The sequence below is a fragment of the Crocodylus porosus genome, unplaced genomic scaffold (assembly GCF_001723895.1).
Source record: "Crocodylus porosus isolate Cpor-Errol unplaced genomic scaffold, CroPor_comp1, whole genome shotgun sequence".
NCBI classification, from domain to species: domain Eukaryota; kingdom Metazoa; phylum Chordata; order Crocodylia; family Crocodylidae; genus Crocodylus; species Crocodylus porosus.
The window spans coordinates 32,840,678-32,868,038 of record NW_017728951.1 but is presented as its reverse complement, the minus strand read 5'-3'; the positions used below and the strand labels follow the sequence as shown (position 1 = coordinate 32,868,038).

The window sequence follows — 27,361 nt, the reverse complement described above, 5'->3', positions numbered from 1 at the left end:
GTACAGCAGCAGTCAGAGAAGTGCTCTCTCTAGGTGGTGACGGCGAGAGGACAGCTACTCTTATGCTGCTGGGTTACTTTCAGTTTGGAAGATAGAATTCTCAAGGGCTTATCTGGGCATAGCACTGACAGCATGATCAAGAAGCTCCTGGTCTCCTTTCTTGTAAGTCCTGTCTCCATTTCCTTGACATTAGCCCTTTTCCTCTATAAGCCTGTAAAAGGGGGAGGACAGTGGGCAGTGGGACAGCGAGCATGCAAGAGAGCTGCAGGTTTGCCTGCTGTCCCAGTGACAGCGAAGAGGGCTGTCCACCTTCTTCCTCTGTATTCCAAGCAGTTGTGCAGGGCTCTCTCTCCTACTCAGTTTAAGAAGAAAGAATGTAATGATATCCTGTTTATCTATAAATATCTCTCTGAAATACAGACGGAAAGACACTACTAACCGCTTTGAAATGAAATCCGGGCCGCTGCCCCTTTATCTTACTAAAGGAGGCAGGGCAAGTGCTGGCATACACTGTACAGTATTTAGTTATTAACATTAAACCACTCAAGAGCATTAATGCTTTATAGAACTCATGAGTAAAAGCAGTTCCTTCATTGAACAATTAAGTGTAAATGTCATTTAGGCACAGGCAGCCTCGTGTAGGAGACAGAGTCGTCTCCTACAGCTCATAGCAAATAATCCAGTAAAGGTAAAATAACTCCTGACCGTCTTCATAAAATCACATTGCATTTCTGTGAAATGATACTAACTTCCAGTTGAAGCTTTGTTTGCTTTGTTGCGCAACAGGGAAAAAAACAGAAAGCCTTTAGAGCTCCTTAAGATACATAATGAGCAACTCATAGACCATGTGACTCATGTTTTTGTCTTCGATACATTTTTTCCGTAAAAGTTATGAGAATGTTTCCAATGTTTTACACTGTTAAAAATGCTGGGGAACAAAATACTTAAGGAGCCTGGAAACTCCTATGTGCTCCCATATTTTTGAAGGATGACAGCAACATTTTACCTGTATCTTTCTGTATTGTGAAAAAATGCTGAAAACCAAAATTTCTTTGTTTATTCTTTACATATACTTATTTACATACTTATTTACATTTCACACTGCAACAAAAAATAACTTGTGGAACTGGCATAGAGTCCTCATTTAGATGTATTATGTGAACTTTTGTTTTGGATGCCAACTTTGGTCTTCTGCAGTTCCGGTTTTGAAAGTTTGTCGACTACACCCAGTTACCACCACCACTTGTTAGCATAAGCACAACAGGATAAGCCTAGTAGTAGTCAGTAAGTACTGACCCATATATTATCTGTAAACTACAGAACACGACTGAATTAAATAATATTAATGGAAAAATTATTATTGATACCAATCCGGAACAGGAAATGTGCTTTCATGTGTTCATAAACATATTAATTATGGCTCCAGTACCGCCAAAATGTACATGTGCTTGACTTCTGTACCATGAGTATCACCTTGAAAACAAAGGAACTACCAATGGAGTTAAAATGCACATGCTTGAGCGTTTGTTGGATCAGGCATAATTTATTCCCTTTTCTATAGCATGAGAAGCATTAGCAGAGAAAAATCCTTTTTAATAGCGCTTAAGTCTTTAATAATGGGTGATCATAATTGCATGGAGCTGTCTCCACCTGCTGTTCTCAAGGATATATAGATCCATGATGGACCACAGGGATGCCACAAGATCTTTATAAGGGTGTCAGTCAATATTAACAAACACCTACACACGATGGATAAGATAAACCCAGAGATTTTAAGGAGGTATCCATAGTGTCAAAAACATTCTGACCTATTGGCTTTCTTTGCAACAGAAAAATTGCTCTGTTTCTATAGACAAAAAAAAAATGAGTGAAAGTTAGGGCCTGGTATTTTTCAAGGGGTGCCTTGAGTCTAACAAGATTGATATAGGGACTGAGATCTTTTTACAGGAAGGTCACACACATATGGAATAGATTTTTGCAATGCTGAAGGTAAAAATAAGTGGTAAAATTATTAAAAACTACTGTATTAAAAATTACTTATCAGTTACCACAACGTGGATGCAAAATTAATTATGGTGAAGTGATTAACTAACCCAGGTTTATTCTGAACTAACAAACGCAATGCCCTGGCACAAACCCACAAAATAAAATTAAATAGAAGGAAGGAAGGCCAAAACAAAAGGCACACATTTTATGTATCAGTACACCAGGAGAGAAATGTCAGTAGTATACCAATAGTAGAGAATACTCCAAGTATATATATAAAAAAATGTATCCACCCAACTTTATTTTATTTAACAAAACAAAAGTGGTGTGAACAACTTATCTCAACACTGTACCTTTCAGTGTACACAATAGGCTGATGTTTCTAGCAGCGTTTTTCTGTGTGCTATGAGAAGAAGTTGCTTTCACACATATCTGCTATTCCAGTTTACCCTGCTTTTTATAGCATAGAATATTATCTTTTTTAATACAGCCAGAACAGAAAGGAACTTACTCATTTTCCTAGAGGAAAGCATTGATGTAATATAGTGGATTAGGCCCTCAGCCTGCAAGTAAATCCACCAGGTAAATCTACATATCCAAGCAGAGTCAGGAACAATCTTAAAATCTAATTCCCCTTATTAGGGGACTAGACCTGCCTTTGTAAAGAAACATAAATGCAAAGCATAAACTATCAATCACATAAACTGAAGAGTAATGGATTCTTATACTTTCAAAAGACAATCAGACACTAGCCAGTGATTTCTGGTATATATAGTGAATTTATGTAACAGGCAGCTAATTTCTGAGAATTTAGGTAAGATCCATATTGTATGAGGTAGGCTCCTGGTACTTGATATTTGAATGCAAGACCTTTCCAGGATGCAGGAAGTGGTATTCAACCTACTGCAGAGACTTACATATATATTTTTTAATGTATATACAAGTACTCCATAAAATTCAATGGGATGACTCATTTGTGTGAAATTAAGTATAAGTGTCATGCAGTTTGCATAACTGAAGTCTGTATTTGAACAATATTTTACCTTTCGTTTTCTAGAATGAACCCCTATTTCTTTTTAGTTTTAAGGCAACTCACTTAACATTAGGGCTGAGTGAAGCTTCGGTCCCTGATTCGAGTCAAAGAAGGCTTGGCCTAATCTGGTGGCCAAATCGCCGAATCCGAACCAAATCAGGAGACCCTTTAATCTCTCTGAATTGAATCAGAACCCTCTGAATCAATCTGGAGAGATTCAGAAAGATTCGGCGATTCAGACATAGACACAGCTTTAAATGTTTTTTCTACATACCTCAAGGTACCGGTCAGCTTGTCAGCGCTGCAATGGTGGGTTTGATGAAGCTTCCCACAGAAACATGGGGGAGCTCCCCATCACACTCAGCAGCGGACCTGGAAGTGGACCAGAAGCACTTCCGGTACATTTCTAGGTCTACCGGGTAGCGTGCTGGGGTTCTCCACGCACTGCCCCGGTGACTGGTGCCTCCTGGGTCTTGGGGGGCACCCAGGGTTCCCCCACAGATGATTGCTGAGCTGGGTGGTGTGGGGGGAGGGGCAGGGTGCTCCCCAGTGGACCTGGAAGTGGACCGGAAATACTTCCAGTCCACTTCCAGGTGAACCTGCCAAGCACACAGGGGGCCCCCTGCACTCCTGTGGGATGCTCCATCTGCCCCAGCATTGTAGCATTCATGAGCCACGCCTGGTACCTCAAAGTATGTAGAAAAAAACATTTCAAGCCATGTTTATGGCCAAAGCACTGATTCTCTGAATCAACACTGAATCTTCATATTTGGATTTGGCTGAATCAAAATTGGTGGCAGTAATCTGAATCAACCAATTGAATCACTGTCCCCAAGTTGGGCTGAATCTGAATTTCATACAGCCCATTTCGCACATCCCTACTAAACATCTGAGTTAAGTATGGGCATTTGGGGAGGTTAAATTGGATTCAAAATGGGCACCTGATTTAAACTTAACTCATCCCATTGCCAACCTTACACTTACAAACTCAGTCTCAGTGACCAACAATCCATCTAAACCTGTAACTGTACAGAAGTTCCATGTGTACAAGCTGGTCTAAAAATCGCAGAATCTGGTTTAAGATAAACCTGGGTCTATGTGGTATCAGTCTTAATTCAATTTAGGTCAAACTGGTACATGGAACTTCTGTGCACTTCCCCTGTGCAGCCCAAGGGCTGGGAAGACCCAGGCACTGCCCACAGCCTGCGGCTGCTCTATTCATTTCCCCTTTGCCCCTGCACTGGTCTATTATTTGCCCTCTCCAGCCACTGGCTCCCCACCACCACCAGCCAGCCCTCTCAAGCCACTTGGGGTGCAGCTGCTTTTATTGGCATTCACCAATGCTGGAGCTGGTGGGAGTAGGGGTGGGGAGGGATGAAGGTGTAGGTTTGCTGGGGCTGACCCCAACCCACCCACAGGTTGCAGCTCCCCCCACCCCTTGCAGGTCATGCCTACACCCTCACCCCATCCGCAGGTTGTGTCTACCCATCTACCCCTTGGGAGTGTGGCAGGGGGTTCACATCTACCCTCATCCCCCATCAGACCCCTGATCCCCTCCAGCCTGCTGGACTCCCAACTCCCCAGCTAGCCCCCCCATCCTGACTTACCTGATATCAGGTAACCATGCTGAATCAATTTAACCTCTTAAAAGATGAACTGTCGTTAGGTGTATAAATTGGGGAAAACAGAACCCCCGGGATCTTCTGGGCAAAACAGATCTTAAGTTTGCTCTGTTTGGTCCTTTTGCTTGGACCTATTGCTGCAGGTGAAAGGTACATGATAAAGGTATGTGTTATTACCCCCCATTTCCCAGATGGAGACTGAGATTAGAGATGAAAACTGACTATCTCAAAGTTGGTCACCTTTTTGAGTACCTAGGAGTCCAGTGTCGATAGGCTCCATTCACTGCTGTTGAAACTGCATGCTTAGTACCAAGTAACAGATGCCAGGAGATTATGCTACCTTAATTCTGTTGATTTGAAAGAAGATATACTATACATTTTCCAGCTCTGCTGGTTCTTATGAGGAATGCCATGCGGAACTGTCCTTTAGACCTGTGCAAATAGGGAAGCATTCAATTCAGATTCAGATTCAGCAAATTTGGAGGACAGTGATTTGATTCAGAGATTCGGATCACTGCCCTGAACTGATTTGGCCAAATCCACTTCAGAAGATTCAGCACCGATTCAGAGAGATTTGGTGATTCGGATCATCTGGGGAGAGGCAGGCACAGCTGGGTGGCTGCAGGTTCTCCCGTAGCTCCTCCAGCTGTGCCTGCCACTCCTCGGCCTAGGGGAGCCACACGAGAAGCCTCCATGGCTGCCCTGCCAAGCCCCATCCCCCGTCTGGCCCCAGCCTAGTCCCGGCACTTTAAAAAAAACTAAAATAAGCCCAGCACTCACTGGCTGCAGGAGTGGTGCTTGGGGCCCCCCTGGGCACTCATGGCAGAGCCCCCCTCCCATGCAGTATGCGGCACTGGGGGGCAGCAGGGGTGACCCCGCCTGCCTGGTACCTGCATGGCAGCTGCCCCATGGTGCAGGTGAAGTGCAGCTTTGCAGGGTGTTGCGTGCTGTCTGGGAGCTAGGGCCATTGGGGCTGAGTACTGCTAGGCTCCAGCTGACATGTGGAGCCACCCCAGCTCCTAGACATCGCGCAGCACCCTGCTGAACCATGCCTGCACCCACGCCAGTAGGCAGCTTGTGCCAAGCAGGGGTGCCAAGCAGGGGGGGCGATCCCCACTGCCCGCCACTACCTCATGCTGCATGGGGGAGGCTCTGCCATGAGCACCCAGAGGCCCCGATCACCACAGGTGCAGGTAGTGAGTGCGAAGCAAAGCTTTGGGAAAAAAAAAAAGCCCTGCAGTGTGGGGGTGCGGGGTGGGGCACGATGCAGGCATGGCTCACTCTGGGCAGCAGCAGGACATAGTCCCTGCTCCCAGCACTGTGGTGCCTGATGTGGGATGCAGGCGTCAGCACTGGGAGCAGGGACTATGCCCTGCTGCTGCTTGCCGCCTTCCACTGCACCCGCATCCCATCCCCCTCTGCCCCGGCTGGGCAAGCAGTAACAGGACAGAGCCCCCACTCCCAGCACTGCCACATCCACATCCCATTCCCGCCCCCTTCCCCGAGTAATGCACCCCCACACCCCAGCTGGACAGCTTGTCCCAGCCCCAGTCCATCCCTCCCTCACGCCCCTTCCCCTCCCCCTCCCCCAAGCCCAGCAGACTTACCAGCTGGAAGCAGCTGTCAGCTACCTGTTTAGTCTATGGTCGAATCTCCAAAGTGGCCAAATCTTTTCCGACGCTTTTCCAAATTGATTTGGATACTTCAAATCGATTCTGAGTTTTTAATTGGTTTCCCAATTTGATTTGGATTATGCGATTCAGTCCCCAAATCGGCCTGAATATCCTCCAAATCAAATCAGCTACCAAAGCTTCACATAGCCCTACTGTCCTTTCTAGTGGTTCTGATAATAAATGTATGCTACAGATTGTTGTGGGGGAAAATAGCAAAAGTTAAGAAATGCTATAGGAAGCCTGCTACCACAAAGATCTGTTTCACCTAAAAATATTCAAGGATAGCACTGGATTATTTGACTGAATACAAAAACTATCATTCTGTTCCATCCTGCTAGGGCTCATACAAGGGATTTTGATTATGCAGAATAGAACGTCAAAATATGAAAAGAAAGGCTCCTATATTTGTTTGCCAATTACCAAGAGTAATCATGATCAGAACAAATTAAATTTCCAGCAAGGAAATCCCCTTCCCTTTTCTTTAATTCTTTTGAAAGTCCTTAGCTATGCTGAGTGCACTTATGAAGACTGCAAGAAAGGCAGCTGAGTTCTGAATACATGAAAATGTTAGTCGAAAATGAGACAGGAAATTATTGAAAAAGAGGACTATGGATAAATAGGGCTACAGGAAAAAGCAGAGACTTTCTTTTGAACTTGATGGATGAAGAAATCAGTTTAAAAATTAGCTGTACACAAGAAAGGCTTTGCGTGCAGACGTGGTCCTCATACGCCTATAGGGCCATATCACACCCATACATAATGCAGCCTCTTTCTGAAACTTTTTAATGGGAGGAAGTTTTTCCCAAGCAAAATCTCTGAAGTCAAGTAAGCAAATCAGTACATCATAAGGGATCCACTAGGTCTTCTGTGGCTCTGCCCTGGTTCCCCACAAATATAGTCAATTTGAGGCTATATGGCTAAGGAACCTGTAGCTGATGCCTGCTTTTGGACCTACTTCAATGAGACCTCCCCAAAAGAATAGTGAGTTCTGGAAAAATATTAATGAACGGTCAAAAAGAACCGAGCTCGGGAATCTGGCCCTAACTTGTGATTCTCCTTGGGGTTTCTAGTCTGCTGCCTCTACTGATGTCATGCTTACCGTTTGAATTTTCACTGTAAAATGGGTGTGTAGGAAAAGAATAAAAACAGCTTGAGTCATTTCAGGGTAAAAACCATTTTGTTCTCTTTGCATAGAAATATAATTAATAAAAAGCACCTATTATCCTTGGGGTCTATATGCAACTTCTGTTATTTGTCATGGACTACTGTTATTTGTCAGAGAGTACTGTTATTTATATGGGTACGAAGGAGGAGTTGAATGGTGTTGAAAGTGTACCACAGATGAGAAAATTGACATTAGCATATTCTTTTTAATTAGTAATAAATCTTTCATTTCATCACACAGCCATCTTGTAGTGGCTATCTTGTGGGAAGGGCAATTCCAAGAGATTCAAAAAAAGAAGAAAAAGTTATGCAAAAAGTAAGAATATTACATTGTAAAAAAGGTATATCAGATAGAGAGCACTGTATGAATATTGTACAGTTTCTGTGGCAGCACCTCTGTAGACCTGTGAGGTTACCTGAAGAACCACTTCCGAGAAATGTCTCACTCTTTTTGTAAATATATGAGGAAGCTCTTTTTATTATGTATGGTGATAAAATGCTTCTCTATACACTCCATTATATTCCCCTGCCATGTCTACTAATATATTGTATACAAGAACCTGGGTGAAATGCAAAGCATTCGTGCTTATTGTGGTTATGAGAACACATTTAACAGTGGTGTAATGTGGTTTGTGCACAAGTTTGTCTGTCATGCTTTGTAGCTGTTATTTAGTTATTGCTTTGATCACCCATTTGACCCTATTTCCTCCTCCATGATTTACACTTTTTCTTTCTTTGCATGCTCATTTTTATTTCATCAGTAACCTTAACTTTCTGCACCTATAGCCATATGCTTTTTATAGTCATACAAGGGATAAATTTGGACCATTGACCTTGATTCTTCATACACATTCCCCCTTTTCCATATATTTCTAGGCCTTATTGTCTCCTCCTCTGCAAAATGTTTCACTGTGCTCATGCCTGCTTTTTCCCCTTTAAATGTGTTGGACCTATTACCCCAGTCACTGGTATAAAAGCACAGTAAGGAGATCTGACAGCCTTTCTAACTAACTACAAGCTTTCTTTTTTGGATTGTGGTTTTCCAAATCCTTCTGTGGCTCCTGCGGAAGGAAGTCAATAAGGGCAGCTGCAGGTGCTGAAGGCAACCTGACCCCTCACCGCAGCCAGTGTTTCTCCTACCACCACCATATCTGATCCACACCCAGACCAGAAATGCTCCTACAGCACTCAGAACTGGCTGGAAAGGAGCAGCTTCTGGTTCACTCTGCACTTCTTCCTCCCCCTCCTTACAGTCCCTCTGTTGAGGGATAAGAACTACTGGAACTAAGTGCCTAATTGTTTTTCAAAAATGCTATATAGAGTTTAGCATGTAATATTTTAGAAGCAGCAGCTCAGATGCAGATGAAAAATCAGACCTATGAAATGCAGCCAAAATAGAATATTCTACAAATGTAAAATACATGAATAGAAAATGCCTTCCGTCCTTCTCAGAGAGGATGTTGTCTCTACCATAAGTGGAAGCAATAAACTAGATACATGAGCGATCCTTGAAAGGGTTAAAAATTTTAGCTCGAGGAAATGTTGCATTGTAGTGATGTGTACCTATGATTTACTTTCACAAAACATGGTACTGTGGGTAAAACAATTATTTAATTAATATACAGCCCAGTAAAAAATATTTTCAGACAGTGCACTTGTCTTTCAAATTGGCCTTTTTATATTAGATGTATTTTTCTTTTTAAATTTCTTTTTTTTTACAATTAAATGGGAAATTAAAATACCTTTTTAGAATACCTAAAATTATGAGAGGCTATTGAAATAATTCAAATTATTTCTTAAAATGTTTAAGCAGTATATGTTTGCTAGCAACATTTTAAAGAAAGTCAAGTTACAGAACCTGGGGAAGTCACTGGCTAACCACCTGGAAGCAGAGTTTATTAAAGCTGATACACAAGCTTTTGGCAGCTGTGTCTGCTTCTTCATTTCAGATTAGCTGAGTTCAGAAACTAGTTTGTTCAAATATCAGGAACTGAGGAAGAATGAAAAGGCACTCTTTTTTCTTGTTTCTGATTTAGAATGGGGTGTGATAAGGTAAGATCTACTAATTCTAAAATCTTGGGCTAACTACAGACATTTAAGGAGATTTAATCAGATTCAAAATGACTGTTCGATTTAAATTTAGCTCATCGTGGTGCCAACCTTCCACTTACAAATCTGGTCTGAGTGACCAATAATCAGTCTAAACTTGTAACTGTACAGAAGCCCCATACACACAAACTAGTCTAAAATGTGCAGAACCCAGTTTAAGATAAACCCAGATCTATGTAGTATCAAATTTATTTGATTTAGGTCAAACCAGAATGCTGAACTTCGGTACACTTCCGCTGTGCAGCCCCAGGGCTGGGAAAACCAAGCTACTGGCCCCAGCCCCAGGGCTGGTCCTTTCACACACACCCCTCCCACCTTGCACTGGGTTATTTTTTGCCCTCCCTCTCCCTTGCTCTTCCCACCATCCCAACCAGCCAGCCCTCTCAACCCCCATCCCACAAGCTGCTCAGGGTGCAGATGCTTTTATCAGCATTTGCCACTGTGGGAGCCAAGCAAGTTGGGAGAGATTCATATGCTCATGGATTGTTAGGGGCCGGGAGGGACCTCAGAAGGTCACTGGGTCCAGCCCCCTGCACTAGGCAGGAAAGACAACTGGGGTCAGGTGACCCCAGCAAGGTGACCGTCCAGTCTTCTCTTGAAGATTTCCAGGGTAGGTGACTGCACCACCTCTGGGGGGAGCTTATTCCAGAGTCTGGACACCCTGACTACGCAGAAATGTTCCTAATGTTCAGCCTGACACAGTCTTCCAGGAGTTTGTGGCCATTACTCCTGGTTTTCTCCAAGAGTGCCCTGGTGAACAGTTGTTCACTGAGCCCTTGATGTGCTCCCCTAATACAGCGGTAAGCTACTACCAAGTCCCCTCTCAGCCTTCTCTTTTTTAGGCTGAAGAGTCCCAAGTCCCTTAGCTTTCCTCATATGGCTTGCCATCCAAGTCTCTGATCATATGGGTGGCTCTTCTCTGGACTCTCTCAAGCTTTACTACATCCTTGTTAAAGTGCAGTGCCCAGAACTGGACACAATACTCCAGTTGCGGTCTCACCAATGCTGAGTAAAGTGGAAGAATCATTTCCTTGGTTTTGCTTGAGATGCATTGATTGATCCATGCTAGAGTATTATTTGCCCTGCTGTCTACAGCATTGCACTGATGGCTCATATTCTTGCTGTGGTCTGTTATTACCCGTAGGTCCCTTTCATTCATGGTGTTCATCAGATTGGTACTGCCAAGCCTGGAGGTCTGTTAGGGATTGTCCGTCCCCAGGTGGAGCACTTTACATTTCTTGATGTTCAACTTATCTGGCTTTGATCCTCCCAACTTGCTAGGCAGTCTAGTGCCGCCTGTATCTGCAGTCTATCTTCAAGCATGACCATGCTTCCCCATAACTTGGTGTTGTCCACGAACTTGTCCAGTGAGCTGTTCACCCCCACATCCAAATCACTGATAAAGATGTTGAATAGCACTGAACCAAGCATTGACCCCGAGGGACACCACTGGCTGCCTCTCGCCAGGATGACACAGATCCATTCATTAAAACTCTCTGGGTCCTACCCCACAGCCAGCTTCCTACCCACCTAACTGTCAGGCAGTTAAGCCTGCAATCTTCCAATTTTCTCATTAGCACATCATAGGATCCAAAATCAAAGGCCTTTTGGAAGTCTATGTATACAACGTCAACTTCCTCTCTCTTATCCAGGTGGCAAGTTACCTGGTTGTAGAAGGGGTATAGGCAAGTAAGGTAAGGGCAGGAGGGATGGGGGTGTAGGTTCACTGGGTGGGGGGAGCTCACCCCACCCAGGGGTCGCATTGGCCCCACCCACCCCACCTGTGGTTCACACTGCCCCCCCACTGCTCATGGGTCACGCCTCCCCTCCATCCCCCAGCAGATCTCCAGCATCCCCGCTAGTCCCCTTCATTCTGATTTATCTGATATCACACAGCTATTTTGAATCGATTTAGCCTCCCCTTAACACCTCTGAATGTCTATATTTAGCCTTAAGGGAGAACTTGACCAGTAAGTTCAATTCAACACAAATAATACATTCTTTATATACTTGATCAGTTTTAAATGGAAATATGCTTTGATAAACTTTTTTCTTTTTTATCCGATATATTTAAATAGAAGTTTACCTTACTAATAACACGTTTCCTGCATTCTAATAAGAATTCAGTATTCATTCAATACCAAACCAACATAAATGATTATATAACTGGTAAATAAGAAATGTTAGCTGACATTTTCTAACATAATAAAATATAAAAAAAATTAAGAATCTCAGTAAATGTATGTTAACCTACATGATTGCATAGGCATGGCATAGCTTACCCACCTGTCAGATAAACCAAAATACCAAATTTGGTGTAAAGTTCATATTTATCTGCAAAATATAGCTGAATAGTTAACAGTCACAAAAATCAACCTTTCATTCAGAAATTAATTAAACACAAAACTTAAACCACAAACACAAAACAAGATTACAATTACCAATTAAAATCAAGGTTTCCTGTTTCAAATCTTGAAAAAAATATGAGATTTAAATATTGTTGATTTAAATCAATTCACAATATCAGAGATAGTCTGCAACTTCCTTTTATACTACCACAGGCTCCATAGAGCCTTCCACTTAGTAAAATCATCTCTCAGCAGTTTCCACCACCATATGCATAATCCTCCATTTTCAAAAAGGACAAAAACACTACTAAGATTAAACAGACAGCTCTACCTTTTATTTAAATAAAAGTCACTGCCTCAATTTCAAGGCAGAAGAAATAATATAAATTAAAGTTAAATTGGACCACAAATTCTTTGGAACAAGCAGTCTTCATTTTTCTGTCTTCTACAGTATCAAGTACATTATCAGAATTTCACAGATAAGATCTCTTCTGTATTTTGATAGCATTGGAGTGATTTTGTAATTGTGATGGTGCAAAAATTGTGCAAAGAGACAAGGATTTTGCAGGGGATATAATTATTGAATCAACTGCATGGTTGGGATAAAGTTAGATAAGCTTTTGAATGCAAGGCAGTCTTCATCAGCCTCTGATACTTTAGGTCCCTGATAAAAACCATGCAACTGGTCCAATAAAGATATCACCTGCAAAAATCTTTGCCTCACAATTAGATAAGAAATGGATGTTGAGAGTAAAAGCAGAACTTAAGTAAGTTGCATGTGTATGTGTTTCCATATAAGAATATGGTTCCTAGTCAAAAAATACTCCATTTCAGTATATGACACTCTCTAGAAAGACATGTACATCTCAGCACACATCCAAATCTTTACAAAATTCTCTACAATCTGATTCAGGCTATACAGTAGAGCACACAGGACCTTACTCTCCAGAGAAACAAAAGAGGAAGACTATTTTTGTCATATATTTATAATGAATATTAAACACATCTAGGGCTGTGAGTGAAAACCAAAAAAAGGACAGTAATGGAAATAATACTTTTTTTGTTTAAATCTAGGCCTGTGAGAAATGGAAGCATTCCATTTTAACCGGCATTTCAATGTTTCAACAGAACAGTGTTTTTTCGAATTTGTTTCAAGTTGAAACAGCTGTTCCGTTTCGTTCCGTCAGAACATTTTGTCGTTTCGACCCTGTTTTGACGTTTCACCCATGGGATATAATGGGGAAGGTCAAAACAGTCTATAACTTTGTCATTTCTGACCTGATATGGATAAAACTTGCAGGAATGGTAGCCCCTTCTGAGGGCATGACACCTGACACCCTAGCTGTGAAGTAGTTTTTCCTAATGTTGAGCCTGAAACGATCTTCCAGGAGTTTGTGACCATTACTCCTAGTTTTCCCCAAGGGTGCCCTGGTGAACTGTTGTTCACCGATCCCTAGATATACGCTTCTGCTGTAGTGGTAAGCTGCTACCAAGTCCCCTCTCAGCCTTCTCTTTTTCAGGCTGAAGAGTCCCAGGTGCCTCAGGCTTTCCTCATATGGCTTGCCGTGCAAGTCTCTGATCATATGGGTAGCCCTTCTCTGGACTCTCTCAAGCTGTACCACATCTTTGTTAAAGTGCGGAGCCCAGAACTGGACACAATACTCCAGCTGTGGTCTCACCAATGCTGAGAAGAGCCAAGTAGAGTAGGAAAATAATTTCTTTGAAATGGTTTTGGTGGAGATGCATCAGTTGATGCATGCCAGTGTATTGTTAGCCCTGCTGGCTACAGCATCACACTGCTGGCTCATGTTCATACTGTGGTCAATTATTACCCCCAGGTCTGTGATGGCAAGTGATGGGGGATCTTCAGTCCTGCTGCCTGATGAAAGGCAGCAGTCACACAAGCACCCATGTCATGAGTTTTGCTTGTCAGCAGCCAGAGGTGCAGGGCCCCAGAACCCAGAACCCCTGTACCTATCTTCTCGACAGCTGGCAGGCTTCATGGCCTCAGCAGGGGCTAGCATGCCTGCAGCTTTCACCCTGCTGCTCCTCAACATACAGTGTCACCCATGTCATGCGTTTTGCTTGTCTACAGCTTGAGGTGCAGTTTTCCCCAAACCCCTGCACCTATCTTCTTGAAACTTAGCAGGCTTTGTGGCCCAGCAGGGGGGTAGCATGCTTGCAGTTTTGACCTGCTGTGGCCTAACACATACACGTGACATGAGTTTTGCTTTCAGGATTTTGGGGTATAGTTTCCCTGAACTCCCTGCACCTATCTCTTTGAAACTTAGCAGGCTTTGTGGCCTCCACAGGGGCTAGCATCCTGCAGTTTTGACCCCGCTGTGGATTAACACATACACATGACACAAGTTTGGTCTCAACATTTTGGGGTACAGTTTCTCCAAAGCCCCTGCACCTAACTTCTTGAAACTTGGCATGCTTTATGCCCTCAGAAGGGGATACCATTTCTGCAAGTTTTATCCAAATCTGGCCAGAAATGACAAAGGTATAGGCTGTTTCAACTTTCCCCATTATAGCCTATGGGCAAAATGGTGAAACACCATTGAAACGGCAAAACGCTTCAGCTTGCCTTGTTTTGTTTTGAGGCTGTTTTGACCACATCTGTTTTGTTTCAATTTTGCTGTTTCAACCTCAAAACAGGTCAAAACAAAACTAGTGACAAAATTTTGCACAGCCCTATTTAAATCCTAGCAAAAGATATGATAGCTCAGTACATTATGTATGTGCCCATAAATAAGGCAGGCTAGATATGAACCTTATAGACTCATTAAATATAAATAATATATATAAAGAATATAAGCTTTCATAAATTTGAGTTCACTTCAGTCAGGTGCTTAAGGGGTCTTATACATATGCAGGGAGGTTACTTGAACATACTGTAATTACAGCACATCAGAGCAGACTTGTTTAATCAAGCCTGCTGGAGTATGGTAATTACTATGCTCTAACAGACTCTAGTGTCATGTGTATCAGTGTCTCCATGCTGAAAAATGGTGATGGGGCACTTTGAACTGAAGCTCATCACCCTGCTGCCATTTTTCAGCGTGGGGATGCTGATACACATGATGCTCCGGGTGCTGTTAATTAGCATGGCTCTTGAAGCGCTCTTCTCACTCCACTACCTCCTGAAGCATGTCTATAAACACCCTAACTTAAACATAAAATGGCTAACTACCTCTCAGTACCTACAAAAATCACAGCAAGATTTAGGATTTAGGAAAGGTCCCAAACCTATTTGGTCCTCATTATTGATTAAGAAAGGGCAGATCTAGGCTCAGTATTATGATGTAGTGAAAGCAGTTCCTGGAAACAGTAGTTTACTTAGCTTAAAATATACCCAGGTATATCTGTTGAAGACAGAGATCACCTGTTATGGATCAAATAGATGGACTTACCATAGGCCTATTAGGTATTTACTTCCAACCTTACATTCCACATACTACTACATATAATGCTGAATAATGACATGTAAGACCCTGTGATTTACTATGTGTTGATTTCATAACATTCAGAAAAGCTATACAATAATGTGATAAATACCAACATATTTAAGAGGATTAACAGTCCTGATGCAGTACTATCAGGGGAACCACAAACTACATTTATAACAAGTCCTTAAATAATGTTAATGTTTTATCCCAGGTTTTCAGCTGGAGCACTGGATCACAACATGAAAGTGATAATACACTTGCAGTACAGACTGCATACAAGAGGACTGCTATAAAGAGGATTATTGCTAAAAGAGAAATTATTTGCAAGTCTGATCAATACCGTGTACCCGATGGCAAGACCTGTTGTAAGAAGTGTCCACCAGGTAGGTGTTATGTTAAGACAATCTATTAAAAGTGAAGAGCTGAGAAGAAATAGCCACCTGCAGCATTGTACCCTGCTGCATAATCTACATGATATAGCTTTCTCTAGGATATAGGTATTTCAGAACTTAGCTGCAGCCACGTTTCCCACAATGACAGGACTACTTCAACTTAGTGATCTCATGCAGTTGGAAGTTTGGGCACTGCAAAATGGACTTTCTTGGCTGGCCTCTAGTTGTAGTTTTTTTTTATTTGGGCTCCTTTTCCTTAAGGGTATACCTGATTTGTCCAGTCTTTACTAACACCATTCCCATTATCTCTTCCAATCCTAACTAGGCTACACAAATCTTATAAAATGTGCTTCCTAAGCATTCACTAAGTTTATGCCAATAACTTCCCAGGTCACGTGTAAAGTGATTTTAACAGAAAAATCCAAAGACAACTATGTACACCAGTTTTAAGGAAGTCAGGAAGTTCATACATGCTCTCTTACCCTCAAGACTCTCCTCCATTTGTACACATGCTTTTTCATTCAAAATATCATTTTGCTTGATACATTTTCATTCTGTTTCTTCTAAATAAGTTTTTTTTTAATTCAGTCCTGCATATGCTACATTATTAAAACACATGAATGGATACATACCCATTTAAACTGTCTACAGTATTTAGGGAATCTTCATCTTGCCAATGTTTGTAATTAGAAAATATTGCAAGAGTTGAAGAGAAACCACATCTGTTTTTTTTTTCCTGGGAGCAGATATGGCAGGTCTCATTCTTTTTTTTTTTTTAAGGTACATTCAAAGAGCATGATTGTACAACAGGCAACAATACACCAACTTGTTCACCATGCAGCAATGGAGTTAACTTCATGGATAAGCACAATTATCTTGAGAAGTGCAGAAAGTGCCAGCTATGTGACAGTGGACATGGTATGTCTATAACATAGAAACTCGAGTAATGGAAAAATATTTGGTTTTGGGCTAGATTGAGACGTTATCACAGTGCTGAACAAAGGATAGCACATAGTTTACGATGTCCTAGAAACAGACCAGTAGGGAATTGTAATCGAAAGTTACTATTTGATACCTGAATCCCTTTATTTCTGTAAAGGGAAAAGAGGACTAAGCCACCCCAACCCTTACCAGGGGAAAGCTTATTTTCCCATTCCCAGAGGCTCAGCTACACATGCTGGCAGTTTAAGAGGCAGAAGTGTAGCTACGCCGTATTTGTCCACCTTGGAGGGTGTGCAGAAGCCCCACAGAAGCTGCTCTCCATCTATGTTGAAGCTTGCAATGCAAGTAGTTTACCTTATGCCCCCACCCCTGAGTGCAGTACATGGATATTTATCTTGAGTTACCACAGTTTAGGTTACAATGGAAATCTTTTAGGTGTATTAAACAGCTTTAGGAAGCTAACGCAAAGCAATCTCAAAACAAGGTTTTCATTTAGTATCTTTTCACAAACTTCCTTATGAAAAATAATAATGCTTGGGGTAAAAGACAGTCAAAATGATTTCTGGACAGAGGCAAGTTTCGCCATAGGCTTGCTCCTGCTTATGAAATGGTATCTGAGCATTTGTGAGAGTCCATCCAGGAGAACACAACACCTGCTGTTTTCAACGTGATATGTAGTTATACTTACTATTCAAGCAACTTTGCAGCTCCTACTTCTCAGACACAAAAGTGCTGCATAAACAGGCTTCTTTTGAAGTGCTTCAGAACCCAGCACTTGTTCTGAAGCACTGTAGAAATTTGAGCAGTATTTTCTGAGGAAATCCTGTTGCAGGTGGCTGAGGATAGGGGGCACAAGTCATATTAAAGGTAAGAATTAGTAGGTTTATTTTTTTAAAGGCTTACAAAGAGTAGTTACTTAAAAGTACTGGAGATTCAAAAATCCTTCAACTCTTTGCACCTGACTGTTTATGTCCATGCAGGTGCAAGAGACAGGGAGCAAGACCCTTCTCATAATCTCTCATGCCTCTACATGAGACACAGACCCAACATAGTATTTGATTGCCTCACTGAGCAGAAAGACAAAAGACATTTGACATCTGCTTCTAGGAATGTCTGAAATGCTGCACCTTTGCACTTTCTGCTGCCCTGAGCTGTGACATATGCCCATAATTCATCCCTCAGCAATTGCTAAAATTGTTCTTTTTAAGTGAAGCTGAGTAAGATCTAGCTATCTGTTTTGGCTTCTAACCCTCCTGTAGATGCTTTCAAAACCCCTATAGACACTCAAAAGTCTCCACTTCTTATCTAAGTGCCTACCTGAAACCACTGCTACCTAAGGAAACAAAAGGCCACTACATTAATCTGACTCCAGTAGTATGCAGGATCTTAGAACATATTTCAAAAGAAAGAATAAGGACATGAATAAGAATGTGGAAAATGAGATAAAATGCAACAGGGGTTTGCAAAGGTAAATCGTGTCAAACTGACTTAATGTGGTAACCTTATTTGATAATGTAATGAATTTTCTAGGCAATTCAAGGGGAAATGTGATAGATCTGATATATCTGTATCTCTGAAGTATTTAATAATATGCTACATGGAAAAGGTGAAGATTAATACATGAATTGTACAGTAGATAAGGACTCTACAAGAAAGACAACAGGTTCTAATGAAAGGGGAAGCCTTATGCTGAAAGGAGGCTACCAGTCAAATTCTTCAAGGATCGGTCTTGGAATAGATCTTATTGTTTTTTCACTAGTGGCTTTGACATAAAAGTAGGAGCTTTCTAATGAAATTTGCTGATAAAGTTGGGGGTACCATCAATGCAGGGGAGAATCATCATGCAGGAAAAACTGGATGGACCTTGAAGACTAATCACAATTTTATAATGTTCAGTAATACAAAGTGCCAGTTTGTATCATCAAGGACTAATAACAGGATTTCTACTAAAAGCTGGGAGATCAGCAGGTGGAAACAAAGGAGGAGAAAGACCTGGTTATATTAGACAGTGGAGACACCTATGTGATAGAGCTGTTAAAAAAGCAAATGTGATCCTTACTTGTTTTTTCTAGTGAGTTTTTTCTAATAAAGGAAGGGAAGTAGTAATCTTGTACTGGATGATGGAATACAGTAAGCTTATACATTTGTGGATGACAGTAAGCTCTTTGGAAGACTGGATCACGATTCAAAATAATCTTGATAGTTTCTCTAATTTATCTGAAATCAATAAGATGAAATTCATTCAAGATGAAAGAAACAGTCAAAAGAACAAATAAAACATATACAGCTAGCATATATCTGCAGAACAGAATACCTATACCTATACCTATACAGAATACCTATACATATACATATACCTGCAGAACAGAAGAAAGAGATGAACAAGTTACAAATGAAGTTCAACAGGGTCGAACTGTTATAAACTCCTGCAAGACCGGTTCAGGCTGGACATAAGGAAGAATTTCTTTACTGTCCGAGCCCCCAAGGTCTGGAATAGTCTGCCATCGGAGGTGGTTCAAGCACCCACATTGAACGCCTTCAAGAGAAATTCGGATGCTTATCTTGCTGGGATCCTATGACCCCAGCTGACTTCCTGCCCCTTGGGCAGGGGGCTGGACTCGATGATCTCCCGAGGTCCCTTCCAGCCCTAATGCCTATGAAATCTATGAACAAGTCAACCTTGTGACACTGTTACAAAGAGGCAAATGTTGTATTTACAGGGATGTCATATGCAAGCCAAAGAGAAGTTGTTTTCCTCTTGGTGCTGAAACCTCAGCTGGAGTACTTAAAAATCAATAAGAGATACCAAACCTGTTAGAAAACCATGCCCCAAACACATGCATTTGCTACACGTGCATGACAGAATATGCAATTGTGGGACTGGGGACCAGATCCCCATCATGTCATATTGCCAGTGTGCAGGAAGCCCAGGATCATGTAGGAAGTAGGCAGCCGGTCAGCTGATCCCGTACTCCCAGCCTTGGGAGTATATCAAAATCAAGGGCTCCCACGCACCCTCAAAGAACCCTGACTCTGATGTGCTCCCAAGGCTGGCAGCCCCAATCAGCTACCACTCCCAACCTCTGGGGCACAGTGGACTCAAAAACCACAGTGTGCCCTGGAGGCTTGGAGTATAGATCAGCTCCTGCTTCCAGCCACAGGGGTGCAAAGGGCTTCAATGTACCCCTTTGTCTGGGAGCCGCAGGTGATCATGGCTCCCAGCCGCAGAGCCCTTGACTACACTGCACCCGCTGTGGCCGGGAGCAGCATGCAGCTGATCAGTGCTCTCATGCACTCCTGAGGCTGGGAGTCCTGAGCAGCTGACTCCTGGCCACATGTGCAGTTTAAGGCAGGATGGGAACCAACCACAAAGGCCAGACAAGGCAATACCAGGGAAAAGAATAGGGATTTGACATAAATTCTTTTACATCAATTCTAGAAACACGCAAAATCCGTGGTAACACTTTTAACATCCCTGGACCTTCCATCACTGACTTCAGAGTAGCTGTTCTTAAAGGACAACTTTAAAAACTAGTTTGAACACAAAATTGAGGAACACAAAATCATCCAAGATAATCTGGATTCTTATCCCATTCTCTGGACCAGCTGTTAATTCCAGTGTCCCTGAATGTGTTTTAACTGCCTTGTTTATCCCTGTTGATAAAATCTACCCACCTTTTTTCCTTTCAGCAATGTCTCCTCCCCTCTTTTCTTTCTAATTAAATCCTTTCTTTCTGTATCCTATTTACATCATTTAATGTAGTAGGCTGTTGCCTGCAAAAGCTCAAGGAGCTCTCTAAACAAATCAGTTTCAAAGGTGCCACCCTACCCTTCCTTCAGTCTGAATTCAGACTAACACAACACACTACCTCCTTTATCTACTCCTAAAAAGTAACCTGAAGCCTACAAAATGTTTCTACAGTGCAGAAGCTAATAGTGAATCCCAAATCTTAAAGGCTAGGGACAGAAATTACATATAAAATGGTATAAATCAGGGGTTCTCAATCCCAAGGCCGCGGCCTAGCTGCTGGTCCACAGCACAGTCGGCTACCAGACTGGAAGTGGCCACAGACTGGCAAACTGCAGTCCCCCAGAGCCTAGCAGAGACACTGCAGCTCCTTCCACAGGGCCTGCAGCAGCACAGGGTTTACCTCTCCCACCCTTTCACCCCCGTCAGGGGTGTGAGGGTATCCTTACCTGTCTTCCAGCCAGAAATTCTGGCCATAGTCAGCTGTGACCCCTGGTTCACGGTTTGCCGGGACAAGGCTACTTTCAGGCCACGGTTTGCCAGGCCACAACCTAAAAACTTTGGGAACCCCTCGTATAAGTGATTAGAAACCAGTTCAAATCTGATAACACAACAGAAGTTCAGTGCACAAAACCAGTTTAGCCATAAAAATGGTCAAAACCAGTTAAAGATAAACTTGGATGGATGTAGTATCAGACTTAACTGATCTAACATAAATCAGTTTTTTGAACTTCTGTCCCAGATCTTCTCCAGATTCAAGTTAACTCACAATCCCCAAGGAACCCAGGATGTTTTGCACTTCCCCTGCAATCCCCACCCTCGCACAGTGGGTGGGCTAGCTTTGCCCAAGTTTTCTGCCCCAGCTGAGCAGGGAGGCATGCTCTAGCATCCCCAAGCTTCTGGTCTGAGCCACTGCAGGTATGTGGCAGTATTTTGGGAATCAAAAGTAAATGTGTGTTCACTTGCTCTTCAGTTCAATCTACGCAGTTTGGACTAGCTTACAGATTTCATAGATTTCATAGACATCAGGGCTGGAAGGGACCTCAGGAGATCATCGAGTCCAGCCCCCTGCCCAAAGGGCAGGAAGTCAGCTGGGGTCATAGGATCCCAGCAAGATAAGCATCCAATTTACTGAATCAATTCAGCCTCAGGCTTTTTGACTGTCTGTACTTAGCCAAAAGGTATATATATGATGGACAAAAAAGAAAAACTGCTAATTTTTTAAGTATATATCTATATGTATAGAAGCAACTTCTAGCAAAAGTATCTTGCGTAAGCTTTCCTTTTCGTAGTTTCTGCTAAGATGTCTCATTTTTATCCTCCTCTTCCCAATGTCCTATAATCAGGAGGAGCATGTATAAAACAATATTGTAATACTATTATAATACTGATGCACACAGCAGTAAAGCTACATGAATACAGCCTAAGAAGAAGAGTTTGCAAACAGTGCAGTAAAATGCTCAGAGTACCTGCTTTTTTGTAATATTAACAAACTTTTGGGATTTATTTTAGGTTTGGAAGTTGAAGACAACTGTACCACCACCCACAATACAAAATGCAGGTGTAAAAGTGGTTATTTTTGTATTGCTGGAGTATGTACAGACTATTGTGAACCATGTGACAAGTAAGTTTTAGGCCTGTATTATTTCATCAATTTACTATATAAGATCATGTTGTGGGCAGAGGCAGTTTTTAAGTTAGCTTCAGTGGCACATCTAAGGCACTGTCTAGAATGGTAAAAAGGTGTTTGCTTTAGCTCACAGAACTAGTTCATCTATGTTGAAAGTCCCATCTAATATAGTAAAGCACACTGTACTTCATTTTGGCGGTCAAGTTATAGTTTACTGAGTTTTTCAGTGACGTAAAGCTAGCTTAGTTAATTTAATTAAATTAAAACAAGCCTTTTTCTTTAAGTCTGCACAAGGTTTACAACTGCGCCAGGTTCAATTTGAATTGGGTTTCTACAATCACATGGGCACATATGCATTTGAAAGCAGAAATATGGTAAATCTGTGTGCAGATACTGAGGCTATTTTAATCATTTCCACTTTGAATTTTTTGAAGCTTGCCTTTGTGTGCGCTCCATTAGCGTGAACAGAGGACTGTTTCAAGTTAGCAAGTTACAAACGAGCAGACTAGTTGGCTGAGGTAATCCTGATAATGATTTTAAGTAGTAGATAAGGAGTTAAGTAGAGTAAAGCACCCATCACACCTTAAGTGTCCATGGAAATGAATGTGCAGTCTGTAAATAAAAATATTCTTAACATAACTTACACTATGACTCATGACTAGGAACTGAACAAAAACCCATAGAGAATTCGCAGCATTGAAAAATTGAGAGGCTCCTTCATTAATTTCAAAATTCTTAATACCAACGTATATTAAAGAGCAGGATGGTAAGAATAGATGAACATAGTGACTGCTTCACCCTCTTGACAGACTGCATTGTTTTTCTACCTTTCCTATGAAAAAACATTAATATTAGCTATTCATATTTCTGTAGGTGTGAAAATGGCATTGCCGTACCCTGCACCCCAACCTCAAATACTGTATGTAAAGGTATGTAAAGGTAATTTTTAAAACTCCTGTGTATCTGATGGTAGAATGCAGCTATACGGAAAGGGCCACTCTGGCCAATAGGCAAATGTCCACATTGGAGGCGGCATGGAGCTGAACCACTTGACAATGCACAAAGTGGACACTGCTTCTGGCTGATGGAGTAGAAGGAAAACAATCATATGCCCCTTTTAAAGTCATGTATGGCAAATGAGCCACTAGCATGGAGCAGGAGAGAACAGAAACCATTTCTTGTCTTTCCCCTGCACAGTAACTTGAGAAGTGGCAGGAGAAGGCTCCCTGCATCTCTCTGCTCACTCACCCACAAAAAGACCTCCCTCATTCAGGCCTTCTTGATCCTATGTAGAGTTTGAAATGTGTTGTTATACAGTGATCTGCTTCTGTTTGTTACCTTCATGAAAATTTTCTGATGGTCTTTCTTATAAGGAAACTTTTGGTGGACATTGTTGGCACTTATACTACTACTGCCATTGGCTGGAATGCTGTGCTACTGCTTTTGGCGTAAGTCTCTTTTCTTACACTGAACTGAATCTGAATTGCTTAAAATTAAATGTTATCAGGTATCATTCCTGAACTGATATAATTCCTGAACTCTGTGCCAGTTTTTAAAGGTCTTTGAATTTGTGTGTTTCAGTCAGGAAGAATTACAAGAACTTGGATATTAACCAGCAGTATTCAAAGAATGTGAGAGGGGTAAGTATCATTACTTAGCATGGGTGAAATTCAACACTGTCCAGGGTGCTAATATAAGACCATCTGCCTCAGCTAACTCTACTCTGGAGTATTACAGACTGTTGACTCTAGAAAGGAAGAAAATTAATTCTCTTCTTGAATTAATAAGTTCACCCGTTAAAAATGAGTTAATGAGCTTCCTTTTTTAAAGACATGTGCTTCCTTAGGATGCACAGACTAGCAATGCATTCCCTGCAGCTGACGATACTGTGTCATCCTAATGTCACCCTTTCTGCTTCCTCAGCTAATTTAAAGGTGGAAACAGACAACACCTGACATTTCATTTCTGCCACCATAAAAAAAAAAATCATAGCACAAACAATGAGCAAATAGACATCGCTACCCATGGTCACACCACATCAAAGAAAAATCAATGGCACAACAATAGGTAGTAATAGACTCTGCTGCTTCATTACAGATGTCTGTTAGCTCTGTGGTGGGAGAATAGAGCAGCCTGAGCTGTTCCTGTTCTTCAGCCATCAGGGCTAGGGACAGACATTCAAAAAGCTTGAGCTTGAATTGGTTAAATCTTTGCAGGTTAGTCTAACCTGGCTAGGCTAAATCAGTTTTGTAACCAGACAGATATCCCAGAAATGCAGGCACATGCCTGCAGTGGCTCAGGCTAGAAGCTGGGGGGCACTAGAGCAGCCCTCCCTTCCCTTGCACAAAGATGAGCTGAGCCCGGCATGGCCAGGCCCGAGCAAGATGCTGTGATTAGGGAGGGTTCCCCCCACTCCCCCCAAACAGCCCAGCGGGGAATGTTTATCACCCATAACTCAGTGTTTATCAACACATAAAAAAATAGAGGGACGTTACCAGCTCCCTGTTGATTCTTCCTTTGTTCCGTGTGTCACAGCTACCCAACATGTGGGCTGCTAACTAATGTGAGGGACGGGGAATGCCTGCATAGCAGGAGGTGAGAGAGGAGGAGGCAGAAGCCAGGCACATGCCTGGAGAGACTCCAGCCAGGGAGCAGAGGGGAGAGGTCTGCCATGCTGTGGAGCAGAGAGCCCCGTCCAGCCCAGAGAGCATGCCAGGATACCAAGGGAGTATGGTTTAATTTAAACCAGCAAGGGGCCTAGGACAGACATTGCATAAACTGGTTTGAGCCAGATCAGTTAAGTCTGATACTACATTCAACCAGGTTTATCTCAAACTGGTTTATATGCACTGAACAACTGTTTTGTTACAGATTTAAACCAGTTTCTGATCACTTAAACCAATTTGTGTGTAATATCTATCCCTAGCCCAAGGAGCAGGTGCTCTGGGGGTTTGTGGACCCCACAAGCACCTGCCTAGTTTCCTGCTTACCGAGAGGAACCCCAGGGAATAGGAGTTCCTGCTCAGTCAGACCCATTCCCCCAGGATCATTGGGGAGCCAGTCTAGCTGAGCGAGAAAATCCCTGCTCCATGAAGGGTGGGATAAGGGGCAATGTGTGTTTTGCCCCATGAAGCAAATCAGCTGTGCTGCAAAATGTTATCTAATGAAAGAAAAAGGATAGCATAAGTGAGAAAAACTGCAAAAGGTCTCATTAATACTTATTTCTGTCCTTATTTTCAGGAAGAGAACCCTCTGCTGTATACAGGTATGAAATAGACATTATACTTTCTAAGAATTTTGAAAAATTGATGTAGAAATATCTGCTAAAGTTTAATGCCAGGTCAGTCTCTTATTCTTCTAACAGCTGTTGCTCCTGGGTGATATGCAACTCATCTATTAATAAACATGAGCACATGCACTCTTTGCTTGGACTCAACTCCCACTGGTTTTAAATTAGTCTCAATCCCAGCACTGTTTTCAGAATGGTAAAGGAAATAGAGGGAGTTTAGTCTGGGGTTTTTTTCAGCTCATGCTGGAGGGCAGGTTGTGTGGATTGGAGTCCCCCTGAGGTGGGGGCCTCTGATCCCCCCATCCCACCCTCCAGCACCAGGTGTACAACCCCTAGAATGAGCTCCCTAAGCTCCCCTTCCCCTCCCACTCTGAAAACAGTATCAGGACTGGAAGGAAGGAGGGGCATTGCTAAGTGAAACCAGCTGCAGGCTTGCAGTCAGCATCTGGATTCCCCAACCCTCAGGATCCTAGAGCAAACTTATGTTGGATCCAGGGGATCATTCTAACTCAGGGCACTTCCTGCAAAGTGCCATGAGTTACAATGGGGAGCTGCACTTCTGTCTACGTCTTAAAAGTTCTGCTTCAGTAGGGACTGCATGCCAACTACTAACTGATCAGGGCTTGTGGACATCTTTTCTTAGACCAACAAGATTTTTGCAAAAATCTACTAGCTGAGGCATGAAAAGAGGAGGTAGTGACAGGCAAAACTCAACTCTGCTTGGATCAGCCTTGTGAACTTAGGCAAACTTCTGGAGACTTCATCTTAAAAAATGGATGAAAAGACCCACTATTATTTCAATAAATACATTAACAAGCTGGTTGCCATGTGCAACCAGGAGCTGATGTGTCCCACTTTCACATGTTATGGGACTTCTAAGCCAGAGGTGTTCACACTGCATTATAGATGACATAGTAAGGGGGCTTGGAGCCAGGGAGATAAGCGTTGGGACATTAGTAACTGGGACACCATAAGCTGGAGACTAGTGAGGAAAGTATCATCATGGAGTGGTTCATACCACAGCTCTGAGATATGAGAGTGCTTATTTGTTTAATAGGACTTCACAAACATGAAGTAGAAAAGTAACGGAGAAGGAGGTGCTACAGAAAGAGTTAAGGTTTATAGGACATCACAGGAAAGGAAAATGGAGGCATCCCTGGGCATTTAGATTTCCTAATGTGAAAGTGTAACAAGCAAAGGTATTCCTAATCTGAACTCCATTGCTTAAAAACGAGCAAACAATAACAACTAGACTCACTCTCTCTCTGTTTAAGGCTTCAAATTCTTCTGTTATGCAGTACTTTTAAAATTAAAAAGAGTAGTAAAATACTAATGCCATTTTTTTTTAATTTTCATTTTTTGTGTGTATTTCCAGATATTGACTTGAGCCCCCACATTTCTAGTATTGCAGAGGGGATGACATTACCCCAAGTCAAAACGTTTGTTCGGAAGCATCTATTAACAGAACCAACCATAGAGCGAGTGATTCAGGACAACCAGAATGATACAGCTGAGCAGAAAATTAAATTGCTCCTGAGCTGGTATGAAGCCCACGGAATGAAGGGGGCACACAGAACTTTGATCAGCAGCTTGAGAGAACTCAAAATGTGTGCTGTTGCTGATAGCATTGAGGAAAAACTGAAGTCAGTTGTTTCCAGCAGCCAGGAAAACAACAGATCAAATAATGGAACTAATGAGCAAAGCAGTGCCCATTCTTATGGAGATTCAGCGCTATAACATGTTGAATCGACAGGAAGCTATTTCTGAATGAACTAAATTTTTTCTTAATGTTGTAAATATCAGAAAGCTTTCAGATGTCATTTCTTTGAACAAATTCTGGATACAAAGAAGGTGTATAGACAAGCATAAGCAACAGGCCTAATTACTGGGGAGGTATTTACTCCTCAAAAATTCTGAAACATTTCTACTGTTTGCTAAGATCTAGGAATAGAGATCCTGGGATTATGTACAAA

The 27,361-nt window shown here is 42.2% G+C and overlaps 1 protein-coding gene across 1 annotated transcript; it reads left to right on the top strand.

The window, feature by feature from the left end:
• Positions 1-27,361, top strand: FAS (Fas cell surface death receptor). Its single transcript, XM_019556281.1, has 9 exons — positions 1-162; positions 15,599-15,770; positions 16,560-16,697; positions 21,982-22,093; positions 22,973-23,028; positions 23,473-23,547; positions 23,681-23,739; positions 25,340-25,364; positions 26,764-27,361. Exons 1-9 carry the CDS (start codon positions 133-135, stop codon positions 27,123-27,125), a joined length of 1,029 nt encoding a protein of 342 aa, XP_019411826.1. The 5' UTR covers positions 1-132; the 3' UTR covers positions 27,126-27,361.